The sequence below is a fragment of the Ustilaginoidea virens genome, chromosome 6 (assembly GCF_000687475.1).
Source record: "Ustilaginoidea virens chromosome 6, complete sequence".
Classification (NCBI taxonomy): domain Eukaryota; kingdom Fungi; phylum Ascomycota; class Sordariomycetes; order Hypocreales; family Clavicipitaceae; genus Ustilaginoidea; species Ustilaginoidea virens.
The window spans coordinates 2,590,920-2,606,559 of NC_057321.1; the positions used below are offsets into that span (position 1 = coordinate 2,590,920).

At 61.4% G+C, this 15,640-nt stretch overlaps 4 protein-coding genes across 4 annotated transcripts; 1 reads left to right on the forward strand and 3 right to left on the reverse strand.

The window, feature by feature from the left end:
- Positions 1–3,437: 3,437 nt before the first annotated feature.
- On the forward strand, positions 3,438–7,340 carry UV8b_07622 (uncharacterized protein; the record flags this gene model as incomplete). Its single annotated transcript, XM_043145119.1, has 1 exon — positions 3,438–7,340. The coding sequence occupies one exon, from the start codon at positions 3,438–3,440 to the stop codon at positions 7,338–7,340; it is 3,903 nt and encodes a 1,300-aa protein (XP_043001054.1).
- Positions 7,341–8,387: 1,047 nt separating this feature from the next.
- Positions 8,388–8,777, reverse strand: UV8b_07623 (uncharacterized protein; the record flags this gene model as incomplete). The annotated part of the gene is made up of 1 exon (XM_043145120.1): positions 8,388–8,777. The coding sequence occupies one exon, from the start codon at positions 8,775–8,777 to the stop codon at positions 8,388–8,390; it is 390 nt and encodes a 129-aa protein (XP_043001055.1).
- Positions 8,778–9,753: 976 nt separating this feature from the next.
- UV8b_07624 (uncharacterized protein) lies at positions 9,754–11,553 on the reverse strand (the record flags this gene model as incomplete). The annotated part of the gene is made up of 1 exon (XM_043145121.1): positions 9,754–11,553. One exon carries the CDS (start codon positions 11,551–11,553, stop codon positions 9,754–9,756), a length of 1,800 nt encoding a protein of 599 aa, XP_043001056.1.
- Positions 11,554–13,956: 2,403 nt separating this feature from the next.
- Positions 13,957–14,732, reverse strand: UV8b_07625 (uncharacterized protein; the record flags this gene model as incomplete). Its single annotated transcript, XM_043145122.1, has 3 exons — positions 13,957–14,227; positions 14,308–14,419; positions 14,546–14,732. The coding sequence occupies 3 exons, from the start codon at positions 14,730–14,732 to the stop codon at positions 13,957–13,959; spliced, it is 570 nt and encodes a 189-aa protein (XP_043001057.1).
- Positions 14,733–15,640: the final 908 nt, after the last annotated feature.

Sequence of the window (15,640 nt, forward strand, 5' to 3'; positions counted from 1 at the left end):
GCTTGCGTCTTTGCACCAGACGCTTAGCTTATTCTGCATCAACGTCGAGCTTCGGAACCCCTGGTGGCCCCCCCTCGAGTCGACGGGGTGTTGAAACTCGCCAAAAAGAAAAGAAGAGAAAAGAAAAAAAAAAAAATCAATATTGAAGCGCCCACTGACGGATGCCTCCGAAAACGCAAATCGAAGCCCATCTCTAAAAATAGTGTCTCGCACGCAATAAACAGGCCACACAATGCTCGGACCGCGGTTCAGCTGCCGCGGCTGTCCGCCCGCAAAGGACGAGACGGACGACCTGTCAGCTTGCCACTCGCGCCCCTTGCCTCGCCGTGTGCCCAGCAACCGGTCTCGTCGATTTTTATTTTTTTTTCCTCTTCCCTCTTCCCTCTTCTTCACCAACCAAACCCCCCCCCTTTCACCCCCTTTCTCCGACCAAACTTGGCAACAAAGACGGCTCCCTGACGTGTGGATGACCTGGTCGAGGTCTCTGGCGCCGATTGCGTCAGACTGCCGCGGGGCGCTGATTCGCCGCCTGGGGTTGGGGGGGGGGGGGAGGTACCCGCGGCCCCCTGCCCAACTCAGCTTAGCGGCTTGTCACTCGTGCGCACGACCGGGGTGGGAGGGCGGCCAAAGCTTGACAGATGTCACCGGAACCTTGGCGCCCCCCCCTCAAATTCGGTTCTCTTGCTTGCTCGCTTGTTTGACGTCGTGTCCAAGGTTCTTTTCGTTTCCACTCGAACCAAATCGGACGGGAAACGGGCTCGCCTCCCTCTTCTTTCGCCCTGCGATGGTTCCCGGCCCTCCCGCCCGCCTGGGGAGAAACTTGGTTGCGGCGGCGTTTCTCCTGGCTGGATCGCCAAGGCTGCCCCCCCCCCCCCCCGGCCGCAGAAACCGCGCCGGCATCAAACGCCAGGAACAAACGCCCTACAAAAACGCAGCGTGTCGAACAAAGCTGAGCCGGGGCCAGCAGAGCGAACTTTTTACTTTGTTAAACGTGCGCGGCGCTCATGTGACTGCTCCTACACACACACCCCTTTTCCCCCTCTCCCTCCCCCCCCCCCTCCCCCTTTTTTTTTTTTTCACCTCCCTCTCTCCGCAGCGTCTCTGCCAGACCCCCCCCCCCCCTCCCCGCTCGAACGCGCACGCAACGCCGCCGCCTTCCGACGAGCAGCGGGAAGTAGAGAGCATCAAAACGAGGTGCAGGCGCAGGTGCAATCTGCGCCGTCAACCAGCGGTGCTGCGCGCTCGCAAACCGGGGGCCGAGGACGAAAGTCGAAACCCCTTGAGGAGCCTGTGGGGGGGGGGGGGGGGGCGTGCGGGCTGCTTTCGTCTCTGCTCTTGGCGGCGCCACAGCCGTCTCGGCGGGCAAACCAGTTGTTGCCCTGGGCTGGTTGCGTGGGCATTCGAGGCTGGCGGCATGTCGGAAGTGGCCCATCTCGATGGCGCTGAGAAAAACAAACCACAACCACAGCCAGCCGCATCAGCTACCGGTTCCGGGTCAGGTTGCCCCAGTCAATCCACCCAGAAGCGCTGGCTCGCTCTCCCTGAGCAGAAGACGACGCGTGCTCGTGCGTGGCGGATGACCTCCTGCCTTCGCGGGGAAGGAAGCTCGGTGCCGTCGACTAGGCTTTCTTTCTTTCGTGCCCCGTCTGCCTTGCCTTGCCCTGTTTTGTTTCTGCGCCTGCGCTACCGGCTGGCTTTCCCGAGCCCATTGAGGAATAAACTCCCAAGTCCGGCATCCAACCAAGCAGCAGCAGCTAGCAGCCAACAGACACCGGCAGAACAAGAACAGCAACAGCTGCAGACGCAGACGCAAGATGCACATGGCATACAATATACTCAGCAGCAGACCCCCATAACAGATTCAAGTGCCACGACCACGGCCACGACCACGACCTCGCACCTCCAGCACCCGCCCCAAGCAAACCTCTCCGTCCCTGACCTGCTGCACATTCCCATCCCATCCCATCCCGTCCTATCCCATCGCATCCCCTTTGACCAACTCTCTTCAGACCATGTAACCCACCGCCTGGTCACCCCCCCCCCCCTTCCCCGGGGTCCCCTCGTCCCAGGCGCCTTTTCCCCCTTCAAACCATCATCACCCGCCAGCCCATCCCCCCATGGCCCGCTTCTTGCTCGGCAGACTCGCCGCATCGACCACTGGGGGCCATTTTCCCCCTTCCCCCTGCGCGTGACTCTTACCTCTCTTCCTTGTCCTCTTCTTATTCCTCTTCCTTTTCCTTTTCTTCTCTAGTCCGCGTGTTCCCCCTGCCCTGCTCGTCACGTCCGGCCCCCCCCACCTCTTCGGTCAGCAACATGTCAGAAGTCGTGCTGCAGACTTCTCTTGCGTCCGCTCCTTTGGGCCCAGCAAATAAGCAGCCCGTGGCCCCGGATATCGTCCGATCCAAGTAAGAAACGCCGACGAGGCCCCCCCTTGCCCGTTGTTTTTTTTTTTTATTTTTTTCGCTGGCCCCGCCGCATCTCACCCCCGTGACGTGACTAATTCGGCCTCGTCAGCTTGTGTCTGTCTGTCTGTCTGTGTGTGTGTGTGTGCGTGTGTGTGTTTTTTTTTTTTCTCTTTTTTTCTTCCCGTCCCGGACCCCTTGCTTTGCTTTGCTTTGCGTGTGTTTTTTTTCCTGGCCTGTCCCCAAGTCGACACACCCTTGGGGGGCGGAACCTGGGAACCTGGCGAGGCCGTCAAGCGGACGGGCACGCAAGGAAAAAGGGCTCGGCTGCCAGCAAGCTCCCTGGGCTTGGTCGTCGTGTTGCAACGCCACGGCTCGCATACTATATAGTGGCTTGGGACCACCCTCGACTTGCATCTGGGCAGATCCGCAAGGCCCTCTCCTCAGTGGTTCCAACCCGTCTCAGAGATCCTTTTCTTGCCCTTCTGCCTTCTGCGTCGTCCAGTCCCACGTGGAGTTGAATGTCTTGAATCTTGCAACCCTATATTTCTATATATACGTTTCAGCGTTTAAAACTCGTCGACTGCCCTTTCCCCCACTCCCGCATCCCCTGCTTCTCTCTCAGACAACATACATCATCATCAGCACCCCTCGAGGGAAACCCACCGCCCCCGCCCCCCCCCCCCCCCCCCCCAAAAAAAAAAAAAAAAAAAGCAGGACCAAGAAATAAAATATAATAACGTACCTGGCTTGAACCAGTTGAGCCGCCTTGCCGCCACACCACTACTCTCAACATACAAAAACACTCTCTTATCCCTACAGAGTCCCGTTCTTGTATACTCTGATTGAGCCTTACTCTCCCATCCCCCCCCCCCCCCCTTCCCTTCCCGGGACACTGCAGCCACCTCGTACCTCTCGTCGTCGTCGTCGTCATCGTCGTCGTCGTCGTATCTTGGCCAGTTCATACTTCAACTGCTCGTCAGGAGGAGACGTCTAGATGTTTGGCACCTCTCTCCGCACCAACGCACAGCAAAAATGAGCCAGACTCGCTCAAAACAAGACCTGGCCCTGTATCCCGTCGAGGAGGCTGGAACCCCTCGGACTCTTGTCGATATCCTGCAGCTCACGACGGATTTTCACCCCAATGCATTGGCCATCGATAATGGCACAAGCCGCCTCACATATGCCCAGCTGGCTGAACGGGTTGCCTCTCGCGTCGAGAAGCTTCGAGCTGCCGGCGTTGGAGCGGGGGACCGCGTCGGGGTGCGAGTCACCTCGGGTTCCCTCGAGCTCTACGTGAGCATCCTCGCAGTCATGACCGCCGGCGCAGCCTACGTCCCCGTCGACGTGGACGATCCGGACGAGCGAGCCCAGCTGGTCTGGACGGAAGCCGGCGTCACCGCTGTCCTGGCCGACGCGGATGCTCTGACCAGACATAACCCGCCCGTTGGTGGACCTCGGCGGAAGCCAACCGTCGACGATGACGCCTGGATCATCTTCACCTCGGGATCGACTGGCAAGCCCAAGGGAGTCGCCGTCACCCATCGCAGCGCTGCCGCCTTTGTCGACGCCGAGTCGAGGATCTTCCTGCCCAACAAGCCCTTGGGCCCCGGTGATCGAGTTCTTGCCGGACTCTCCGTGGCGTTCGATGCTTCCTGCGAGGAAATGTGGCTCGCCTGGCGGTACGGCGCTTGTCTCGTCCCGGCTCCGCGCGCGCTCGTCAAGGCCGGTGCGGATCTCGGTACCTTCCTCACCGCCCAGGACATCTCGGTCGTGTCCACCGTCCCGACCTTGGCCGCGCTGTGGCCCGTCGAGGCTCTCAAGGGTCTGCGACTGCTGATTCTCGGTGGAGAAGCTTGCCCACCCGAGTTGGCCACCCGGCTTGCCGCCAACGTCGAGTCGGTCTGGAACACGTATGGCCCCACGGAGGCGACCGTCGTCGCCTGTGCCGCCCCGCTCGTCGCCGGGCAAGCGGTTCGGATAGGTCTACCCCTCGCCGGTTGGAAGTTGGCCGTCGTGGACCCCGAGGGTCATCCGGTTCAATGGGGCCAGGAGGGCGAGCTGGTTATCGGAGGTGTTGGCATGGCCCGCTACCTTGATCCGGAAAAGGACAGGGCCAAGTTCGCCCCAGCCCCCTGCTTTGATGGCGAGCGAGCCTACCGCAGCGGCGACCTTGTTCGCGCCGAGAGAGACGGCTTGTTCTTCGTCGGCCGCAACGACGAGCAGATCAAGCTCGGCGGCCGTCGTATCGAGCTGGGCGAGATTGACGCTGCCCTGATGACGCTGCCTGGAGTCAGTGCCGGAGCCAGCGCCATCCGCCGCAGCGAGACCGGCAACCAGGTCCTCGTCGGCTACGTCGTCCGCAAGAGCCCGCCCCAGGCCAACGACAGGGGCATTCTCCGCCGCCTGCTGCCCGCAACTCTGGTTCCCATGCTCGTCACCGTCGACGACTTGCCCGTCCGCACGTCCGGCAAGGTGGACCGCAAGGCCTTGCCCTGGCCGCCGCCCGCTTCGTCGCATGTCGATGCCCAGCCCATCCACGGCACCACCGCGTGGCTCGCCGAGCAATGGCGGCGCGTTCTCGGCGTGCCGGCGTCGCCGGATTCACACTACTTCGACCTCGGCGGCACCAGCTTGGCCGCCGCCCAGTTGGTGACGCAGTTGCGGCAGCGATGCCCTACCATGTCGGTTGCCGATGTGTACGAGTACCCGACTCTTGCCGCCATGGCGGCGCGAGTCGACGACCTTGCCGGCACCAAGCAGGATGACCGCCTGGTCAAGCCCACCGCCCGCTGGGTCATGCTCGTCCAGTTCCTCGTCATCTTTGCCGAGCTCACCTTCAACGGCGGCAAATGGCTCGCGGGCGTGGCCACGCTCAAGAAGTTTTTCGCCCTGAGGCTGGGACCGGACTCGTGGGCTGGAGCCTATGCCTGGCCGTGGTGGCTAATCGCCGTCTTCTGGGCGGTTTTCGTGACCTTTCCCGGACGCATGCTTACCACGGCACTAGGCGCCCGCATCTTCACCATGGGCATCAAACCAGGCACCTACCCTCGAGGCGGATCTGTTCATCTCCGCCTTTGGGCTGCCGAGAGGTTTGTGGGAATGGCTGGCATTGCCAGCCTTGCTGGAACTCAATGGGCGAGGCGATACGCCCGGCTGCTGGGATGCCACGTCGGCAAGGGGGTGCAGCTTCACGGACTTGCCCCCGTCACCGGCCTCGCCAGTTTCGGCGCCGGCTGCGCCATCGAGCCAGAAGTCGACACGGCCGGCTGGTGGATCGACGGTGACTTTTTGCACATCGGATTCATCACCGTCGGACGGGGTGCCAGAGTGGGCGGTCGCAGCACCCTCATGCCCGACGCGGTAATCGAGCCACACGCCGTTGTGGAGCCCGGTACTGTCGTCCAAGGCATCGTCCGAGGCCCGGATGCGGCAACGGCCTCGGCGGATGAGAACCGTCAGCAGCACCTTTCCGAATGGGCCTTCTTCTCGGGTCTCCGCTACACCGTCACCCTCTTGCTGCTGGACTTCCTTCCCGTCATCCCCGCCGCACCTGCGCTGGGGTTGACCCCTCTCCTGGTCCGCGATTACAGCAACTTCCATCAGCTGGTGGTGGCGGTGATTGAGCTCACGCTCCCCGGAGCCGTCCTCGGCATCTTGGCGTACGTCGCAGTCAACGTCATGATTGTTCGCTTGGCAAGCCTTTTCCTTCGTCCCGGCTCGTACTCGTGGCACAGCACCACGGCATGGGCGGCATGGGTCACCCACTTCGTCATGATGAACCTGCGAGCCACCCTCTTCCCGATTTACGCCAGCTTGATCACGCCCACGGTTCTGAGACTGTTTGGCGCCCGCATCGGTCGACACGTCGAGGCATCCACGGTTGTTCCCATCCCCTCGTTATTACGCGTCGAGGAAGGCGCCTTCCTAGCCGATGACGTCTTGCTGTCCCCGTTCGAACTCGACTCCGGCCGGATCCGCGTCGGCCCGTCGTCAGTTGGCGTCAAGGCGTTTGTCGGAAACTCGGCCATGGTTGACCCCGGTGTTGACGTGCCTGAGCGTTCCTTGGTCGGCGTGCTGGGCTTTGCCCCCAAAGACATGGAAGCTGAGTCATCGTGGCTGGGCCGCCCAGCCATCTCATTGCCTCGGAAGGTGGACACGGACGTGGACGAGTCGCTTACCTTCAAGCCGCCTGCTCGGCTCGTCCTGGCCAGAGGAATGGTGGAGTCGTGCAGAATCGTCCCCTTGCTTATTGGGGCCATGCTGACGACTTGCGTTGGAACCGGCTCCATGTGGATCCTCATCACATTCGGCGTCGGGTGGGCCGTTCTCGCCGGCGGCGGTCTCTTGCTTGGCGCAGGCATCGCGGCGTGCGCCATGACCACCCTGGCCAAGTGGTTCCTGACGCCCGTCATCAAGCCCGGCATGCAGCGCCCCCTGTGGAGCTCGTTTGTGTGGCGCAACGAGCTCGCCGACGTCTTTATCCAGTCGTTGGCTGTCCCCTGGATGGCCGGGGCCTTTTACGGCACCCCTTTTCTGAACTGGTGGATGCGTAGTCTGGGAGCCAAGATTGGCCACGGCGTGTGGATAGAGAGCCATCATCTGCCCGAGGCTGAATTGTGCGAGGTCGGCCACGGCGCCACTATCAACAGGCGGGCGGTTATGCAAACGCACCTGTTCCACGACCGAATCATGCGTCTGGACAAGGTCATCCTGCAAGACGGAGCCACCCTGGGCCCTCGAGCCATCGCACTGCCGGCAACGACCATTGGCGCAGGCACAACTGTTGCGGCGTCGTCGCTCGTCATGCGCGGAGAGCAGCTGCCAGCAGGCACGCGATGGAAGGGTAATCCCGTGCGGCCTTGGGTCGAGGGCAAGAAGCTGGAGAGCTCAGAGAGTTCAGAAGGATCCGACTGGGAACTACCTTGCCCCGCCTGAGCCCAGGCGCCCTCCCCGGCGAGGAGAAGAGAGATATTTTGTTTGCATCATGGTGAGAAGAAAAAAAACCAAACTAGACGACCGAGACACCTTATGGCATATAGAGAAACTGTGCTGCATCAAAGCATGGAGGAAGCTGGGACGGTAGCAATGTCGGGGCGGTTTCTCCGGCGTTTTCTCTCTTTTCGATTTTGGTTTGGGCTTTCGCTTTCGTTTTCGTTCATGTGCCATCGGTTCATCTTTATCCTTGTTTGATAAGAAAAAAAGCTCGCGAGACGAGGTGGAATAATTAGCTTTGGGGGTTTCAGATCGGGCTGCTGCAGCAAGTTGGTATTTAGCGTAATTCCGAGAACAAGCATCTTGCACACACACACCGATGCCCTCAGCCCGACGTGACCAGCCCGACGGGGCCGGCGGCAAGGAAGCGTTCCGCAGCCGCGATTCCCATGCTTCTGCGGCGCGTCCATCACGGCTCTCGTCTGCCTCGACGTGCAGCTCTCCTGCTGCGGTTGTTTGTCGCGAGTGCACACGGGGATACGGCAGCCCAGGCACAGCGTCTGGACGAATCCCGCAAACGTCTGCAGAGGTGGTGATGGAGAGGGCAAGGTCGACGGGTGAAACTCTGGAGTCTGGACAAGGAGACACTGACGTTGAATCCTTGCCGAGCTAAGCCCCAGTCCTACGCGTCAAGCTTCCCCACCCGGACCTCGATGATTGGCGGGTGCTTCCGCTTGCCGAGTAAGGGAGGGGAGCCTTTGCGTGTTGCACAACGCACCGGTTGGCATACGAATCCTTCGCCTGGAGTCAGATTGCGAATTACTCCGCAGTCAGACTCTGTGTTTAGATTGATCCCAGCCATTCGCGACGGTAGGCCAAAAGAACGTATAAAAACAGAACAAAAGATGACAACCCGAAAAAAGAAAAAAAAAAAAAAAACGTGTGGTTTCGCCCGGGCTCGAACCGGGGACCTTCTCGGTGTTAGCGAGAAATCATGACCAACTAGACCACGAAACCGGTCTCGCCTGGCTGCGATGCATACCTCGTCCGCTAAACAATCCCATGTGACCTTGAACAAGCATCGACAACCCCCCCGGCCCCGCAGCTCCCTCGGCGCCACGCCGGAGGTCCACTCCGGCCCGCCAAGCTTCGCCCTTGCCTGCATGCTTCGTCCCTCCCAGACCCAAGTTGACCACCCAGCCACCCTGCGACGCAGCTGACTCGCCACGTCAGCTCTTCGCTCCCTGCCCATCGGTTTCCGGCTGCCGCCCAGAGAACCCGTGCTTCCTGCTGCGCATGCCGCCCAGTGTAAGCCGCCTGGTGGTGGGTCGCCCAGCGCCGACAGCAAAGCACCGCGCCTTGTCGACCGGGAAGAGGAGGCCGCGCCCAGGGGGTGTGCCCCGTGGCAGCGGTCCGGGCGGCTGGACACACGTCACGCATGACGTGCTGCTTCGAGGGATAAACGACGGTCGGACGGACGGACGGACCCCGACGGCCGCGTCATGCGCCGCCCTGTCCACGGCTTTGTGGCGCAACCGCGTACAGGCGTACGCGGCTTTGGCCTCGTAAGCGCCGAGGCCTGCGGACTGCACGGCGGGGACAAGTGTCGTTGCTGACGGCGCACGCGTGACGCGGTTTGGTCCAAGATTCTCCAAGATTCACCAAGGCAGATGGATGTGCTGCGCATCGCTTTGCTTGTCCAGCGGGAGGCGACGCAGTAGTTGCGGCGCTGGGAGCTGCCTCGAGTATTCGGCGAGACGCATTGCGTGTGTTCTAATCGCATGGCGTATCTTCTTGTGCGGACGTTTGGAGCCGCACGTAATACCCCGCGATGCCTTTGGAATCAGAGGTTCGTGCTTGCATGCTGCAGCTGGTGTCTGCGTGCGAATGCATCTGATGCACAGTATGTATTCCGCGTTCATGTTGCGGCTGGTGTTTGCGCGCGCATGCAGCTAAAATCATCGGCATGGCCGCTGGCCCAACCTATGCTGCAGTCGCACTGATTCCATCTACGCTGCATCTACGAGCAGACAAGCACGCTGAAAACCCACCAGTCAACCGTCGTGAATCGTCATCATTGCTGGGATTGGGATCCTCGCCACACCAGCCAGACCAAGCAGGCCGTGCCCCAGAAAACAGAGATGCAGTACTCCAAGCCAGATGAACGCCTCGGCGGGGGAACAGAAAGTTAATACAATAGAACGAAATAAAACAAAACAGAATAAGCAAAACGAACCAAAGAGGATCAGAAAGGATCAAAAAGGAAAAAACGGTCAAAAGTATCAAAAAGGATCAAACAAGGATACAAAACGATCAAAAGTATCAAAAAGAATCAAACAAGGATACAAAACGATCAAAAGTATCAAAAAGAATCAAAAAAAAAAGATCAAAAAGTATCACAAAGTATCAAAAAAGACTACTCCTTCCTCGGGTGAACATCATACACGCCAATCCGGCCGTCCGCATCCCCCACCAGCAGGGCCTTGCCGTCGGCCGAAAAGCACAGCTCCCTGACCTTGGCCAGATCGTCAAACTGGCCGAGGCCGGGCTTGGGCCCGCTGTCGACGGCCGTGGCGTTGCGGTCGGGCCAGCTCCACACCTCGTGCGAGGACATGACGTCGATGACGGCCAGGGTGCCGCGCGCGCCGATGGCGGCCCCGCTGGCGTGGCAGTAGGCCACGTACCGGCAGTCGGGCGAGATGCAGCTCGTGCAGTTGGGGATGCCAAACACCCTGGTCGAGTTGGCGGCCAGGTCCCACACCAGGACGTAGCGCGAGGGCACCCGCACCGTCGTGAGGTTGTACTCGGCGCCGCCGCGGACGGGCACGGCGCGGAAGGTGGCGGGGATCCAGATCGACACCACCACGCTGCCGTAGGTGGCCAGGTGGCAGGGGATGGCCGTGTCGAGCTCCGCGTGCTGCCAGGGCCGCGCGACGCGGTACGGCTTGCTGCCGGGCTGGCCGCCGCCGACGTCGTGCGTCTCCCACGCCATGAGCAGCGTCTCCCTCTGCGGCGGCGGGTTGCCCATGCGCGGCGGCCGCGGACCGGCTGCCGCGACAACCAGGGGGCTCGTGGCCGAGAGGGCCAGCTCCGGGTACTGCGGGATGAAGGGCAGGTTGGCCTGGGCCAGGTCTATCGTCCGCATCTTCACAAACGGCTTCTTCTCCCTCGTGGCGGCGTAGAGGTCGATCTTGTTGGCTTCCCCCCGGTAGGCGGCGAGGCAGCCCCATCCGTGGTCGTACGCCTCCTCCATCTTGCCGGCCGCCCAGCGATCCGCCCCGTCAATCGTCTGGACGCTCTTCTTCTTGTCCCAGTTCCAGACCTCCACCGTCCGGCCAAACTTGGTGGCAATGGCGACGAGCCGCGACGTCTCGGACAGGATGGCATGGCTGCGGATCAGGTAGTCGCGCGAGCGGGACTGGGCCTCGGTGTACGACGAGAACTTGATGGTGCTCAGCACGTCGCCCGTTTCCAGAGACCACACTTTGACAAAGTTGTTGCCGTGCTTGCTGGCGAGGGTCGACGACGTCGACGACACGTCGAGGTGGTGCACGCAGTTGTTGATGCGCTTGTCGTCGGACACGACCAGGGTCCTGAGGGAGGCTTGCAGGGCGGAGGGCGGCCGAGAACCCGAAGCGTGGACGAGGAGCGTCGAGATGGGCGGCGGCGGCGGCGGCGGCGGCGATGCGCACGGAAGGAGCCCACTTGGGACGTCGGTGGCGGTGGCGGCGGCGGCGGTAGCAGCAGCTACGCTTGTAGAGGGATCTGAGTAGCGTGACGACGAGCGGCCGGCGCTGCTGCTGCTGGCTCCCAGCGAGGTTTCCGAAGGACGGCGTCCGACGGAGAGGGAGGAGGAGGAGCAGGAGGAGCCCGCCTTGGGAGGCAGCGGAGGGAGGGGCTTGGTGGGCGCGGGATAGAGGCTGTAGGTGGGACAGTGTGTGGAGGAGGCGTTGGAGCAAGAGCGCACGGTCGAGGATGTGTGGGACTGCGCGCCTTGGGAGGCCGGTCGTCTGGGAACCGTGTCGGAGGTCAAGAAGCCATGTCGAGTGTTGGAGCCGAGGCCAGACGCCGAGGGCGAGTGGGCCAAGGTCAAGCCGGAGAAGGGATCTTTCAGCAGGCAGCTGCTGTCGGCGTCGTGGACTCGCAGCCCGTCGTCGGGGTTGTCCAGCGCAGCCGCGATGCTGTCGCTCCGTCTGCTCCTCGAAAAGGCCCGCATTAGGCCGTGGTGATGGGCCGTGGTGATGGGCCGTGGTGATGGGGTCGTCAAGTCGGCAGTCGTTTTGCAATGCGAATAATTTTTACATGGCTGCCGGGATTCGGGGGAAATCGATTGCAGAGGATGAAAAACAGGAGCATATGGGCAGTTACTTAAGCTCGTGGCCGTTCAGCCTTGTTCTCTCTCTCTTTTTTTTTTTTTTATTAATATTACTTATTATCCTATTGATATTTTATAAAAAGGGAAGGAGGGGGGGTGGTGCTCTTGCCCGACTTGTGGCTGCGGGGTTGTTCATGCACCTGTCACAGGCACCACGGGTACCGCAGATACCAGGTGCCAACGGCTGCTGGGCCGCTGCATCAAGAGTTGCAACAGGGGGTATCGGGTGCCCATGGAGCAGAGGGCGTCTGGGTATCGAGTGATGGTTATACATGCTGGGACGCGCCGGGCTCCGCTCCACCGCGGGACAACGGCGGCTTTGCGAGTTTGCGAGAAGAGCTGAATCGCGGATGGGGTCCGGGCCCCAGGTCCGCGGGAGGGGAGGGCTGGCTGACAATGAATTAATCTCGCATTGGCATTCTGGCAAAAATGGCTGTGAAGATTGGACGCCGACTTTTTGTGACGAGAAGGGGGGGAAAGTCGGCTGGCGCCCACCAACCAATGGGAGGCGGAGCACGCCTCGCCAAGCATGTGCATGTGCAGGCGCAGGCGCAGGCACCTGCACTCGCTCTTGGATGCTCTTGCACTTGCACGCTCTTGCAGTCGCTCTTGCACATGCACTTACTTGCCCTTGCACATGAAGACGCATGAAGACGCATCACACCAGATCAGCCGTCTGTTTGTTCGCTTCTTTGCATCACACGTCTTTCGTCTTTCAACAGCCCCGTGTTTGTCGTCAACCCGCCCCACCAGGCCGACAGGACGTGCGGCCTAGGCCTAGCCTGCCATTCACTCATGAGCAACGCTCCGCCAAAGCAACGCTCCACTGAAGCAGCCGTTGGCCCTATCGGAAGACGAAGTCGCCTTGGAGCCTCGAGGTCATTTTGGCGGCCGTGTAGCCGCAGCAGCTGAAAGCGCCGTTTGTGGTTCATCCGACTGACTCTTGGGTGCTGGCGTCCTTTGTAGGCGCACTTTGTAGGCGCACCCCCTCCTGGTCGCTCCGACGCCACACCGCGCTGGGTCCAGGGGTAAAATAGTAAGAAATCGGGTGCTGAGTCAGGGGGGTGCCCGTCTCGGCCACCGTGCTGCAACCTGCCATGGCGGCCCGCCCGTGGATTGGATTGGATTGGCTGCGAATCACTTGTCATGGCTGTGGTTGGTCCCGCCGGTGGCGCATAAGGTGGATCGTCAGTCACCACCAGCACAACAATCCACACAATAATGGCAAGTCCACAAGCATCCCCGCCGTTGCTCGCGTGCAGTAAGTACTGTACATAAGTAACTCCTCCTTCTCGGCCAGAATCGGGACGCGAAACGCGGAGGCCCGCTGGGAAAGGGGATGGCCAAGGTCGGCCACTTCGCTCGTCGCCAAGGACCAAGAACCAAGAACCAAGAACCAAGAACCAACCTGCCAACGACCAATGGCCGGCTCCTTAGTAATGACCTCGCCAAAGAAGTCCCCATCTTCTGCGCGGCGAGTACTCCGTACTCCGTACTCGGTACGCCCCGAGTCTGCCAGACTTGCTGCAAAGCCGCGGATAAGTAATCGCCCCAGGGCCCCTTTCTTCTTTCTTTCTCCAACTCAATGCCCTCAAAGACCCCGTGCCGTTTGTGCCGTTTGTGCCGTTTCTTTTTCTCCTTGCCAGCCACCGCCCCCCTTGCACCACACACACCAGACCACACCCCACACGCCCCACAACCCGCCCATTGTCGTTCACTAGCCTGGCGGAAATTAGGTAATCAGGGACCGGCTCAGACCAGACCAGACCAGAACCCCCACCGCCGACTCGCCTTCGTCGCCTATTCATCGCGAGAAGAATGGGATATCTCATGCTTCAGCCACGAAACAAGCCCTCCAGTCCCCAGTTTCCACCGCACGCAATCACGCGGCAACCACGCGGCAACCACGCGGCAACCACGCGGCAATCACGCGGCAATCATGCGGCAATCATGCGGCAATCATGCGGCAATCATGCGGCTGAACCTTCCCCGGCCACGGGCAAGAACTCGTTGCTCCCGGGACCGGGCTGGGTTCCGCAGTCCAAGAAGCACCAGACGCCTCCTTTGCCGACGTGCCCGTGCGCCCCGAATCCCGGAGCAGCAGCATCATACATAATGCCCACGCGTCAATGGACAGTGCCGCAGGGTCACGGGTGTCGCTGTTGATGCCGCTCGTGCCTGCGTCCGGCCCTGGCCACGTTCCACCACCTCATTGTACCACGAGCATAATGCGCCACGACGCCCTCACCAACGGTCCACATGAAGCACGCGGTGCATCAGATCCGTCGGGGGCCTGGACCCGGCCAATGCTTCATCTGCGTTTGCCGACGGCCGAGACGCGACGGCGCATCTCCCAACGACAGCGGACAGCGGACAGCGGACAGCGGACGGCGGACGGGCTTCCGTCGCGGCGGCATCGGCGCCAGCCCCAGCCTGGATGGAAGCCCACCCCCAGCTGAGCCGGCCATTCTGTCGCCTGTTCCATAGAGAAGGCTTGCCCTTTTGCGTCGCGCAGCTGCCGTTCGGGGTCGTCGTTGCACGGGGAACAACCATTGCCCGATTGCGCGCATTGCTCGGCAAGCCGGGTGGTTTCACCGGGGGCCCTGTCGAACCTCTGAGCCCTCAGCGACGAAGGGCGTGATTCGCGGACGGCGAGCGAGGACGTCCCACCCGTTGGACCACTCAGGAGCCGGCGGAGGCGAGTCGACTGGCACGGCCAAGCTAGGTGCAGGTGCAGGTGCAGGTGCAGGTGCCCGCCGGGATGGCCACGGGAGAGCAGACACCCGAGTGGACGAGCAACACGACGACGACGCTGAACAAGCGCATGGCTGACGGAGCTGCGGGATCCACTGGCGGGAGGCCTGGGCAGAATGGGCTGTGCGGTCGGATCGCGGATTGCGCGCAACAAGCACGTTTACGTGGGAGCTTTCTCCATGGTGCCAAGAGCTTGCGTCAGAAGAGACGAACAGAGGAGAAAACTCACTACTGCAGATAGCTTTGACAATCAAAAGTGGTGTCATGGCCGCGGGACATGTGGCGGCTGCTTCGTGTGCCGTGCGGGTTCTCAAAGGATGAATGCCGCTATTCTGCGAGTCAACAGCAAAGAGTCGATTCCGTCTGTGCCGGTCAGACTATCTAGCGAACCACGGCCATCCGGCAGATGCAAGCTCGATTATAGCCGTCCAGCCGTCCAGCAGTCTTGTGTGGGCGAGTTCCAGGCCCTGCCGTCATCCTGGCAGGGTGCGGGACAACACGGATGCCCGAAGCTGGCCGTGATGCGGCGACGGGCTCAAAGGGCGTCTGGGCACAATCTCAACTCGCGCCGTTTCCTTTCTCCACTCTACCGAGCAACCGCTGCCTCGTCACGTTTTCCAGCTAGCAGGGAGCGCGCGCAGAGCATCGTCCAAGACGAGAATTTCAAAAACAGCCCCCACCCGCAGCCGCAATGGGTACCCCGAGACCGAGACTCGCGTCTGTCGGAAACTCGTCGCCAAAGAGACCCAAACCCTGGATGAAGCCAACGTCTCGCCTTGCTTTGCGTTCCAGATGCTGCGTCACTCCGCGTTCCGAGCCAACTATGCCGAGGCACCACTCCCCCCTTCCCTCCGCCCTTCCCACAGCTGCCGTTCCTGCGCCGAGGCATCTCGACGGCTTTCCAATGCGTGCCAGCGTCCTGGCTGATTGTTTCCCGCGTCAATACCGACTCATGCCCCACGGTGAATGAAGCTCGGACAGCGCCTCCCCCGACGAGCCTCCCCCGGCGCTTTTCCTCGGGTGCCCCTATTTCCAGCCCATCCTGCCCACCCACCCGGTCCGTGGACATTATTCCCAGTCGCCCGTAGTGGATGCCGGCTACAACCAAGGAAGCAGCACGCCACGTGCGCCCGCCAAGTTGGCACTTGGGGCATTTCACCACCGGGCCCCCCTT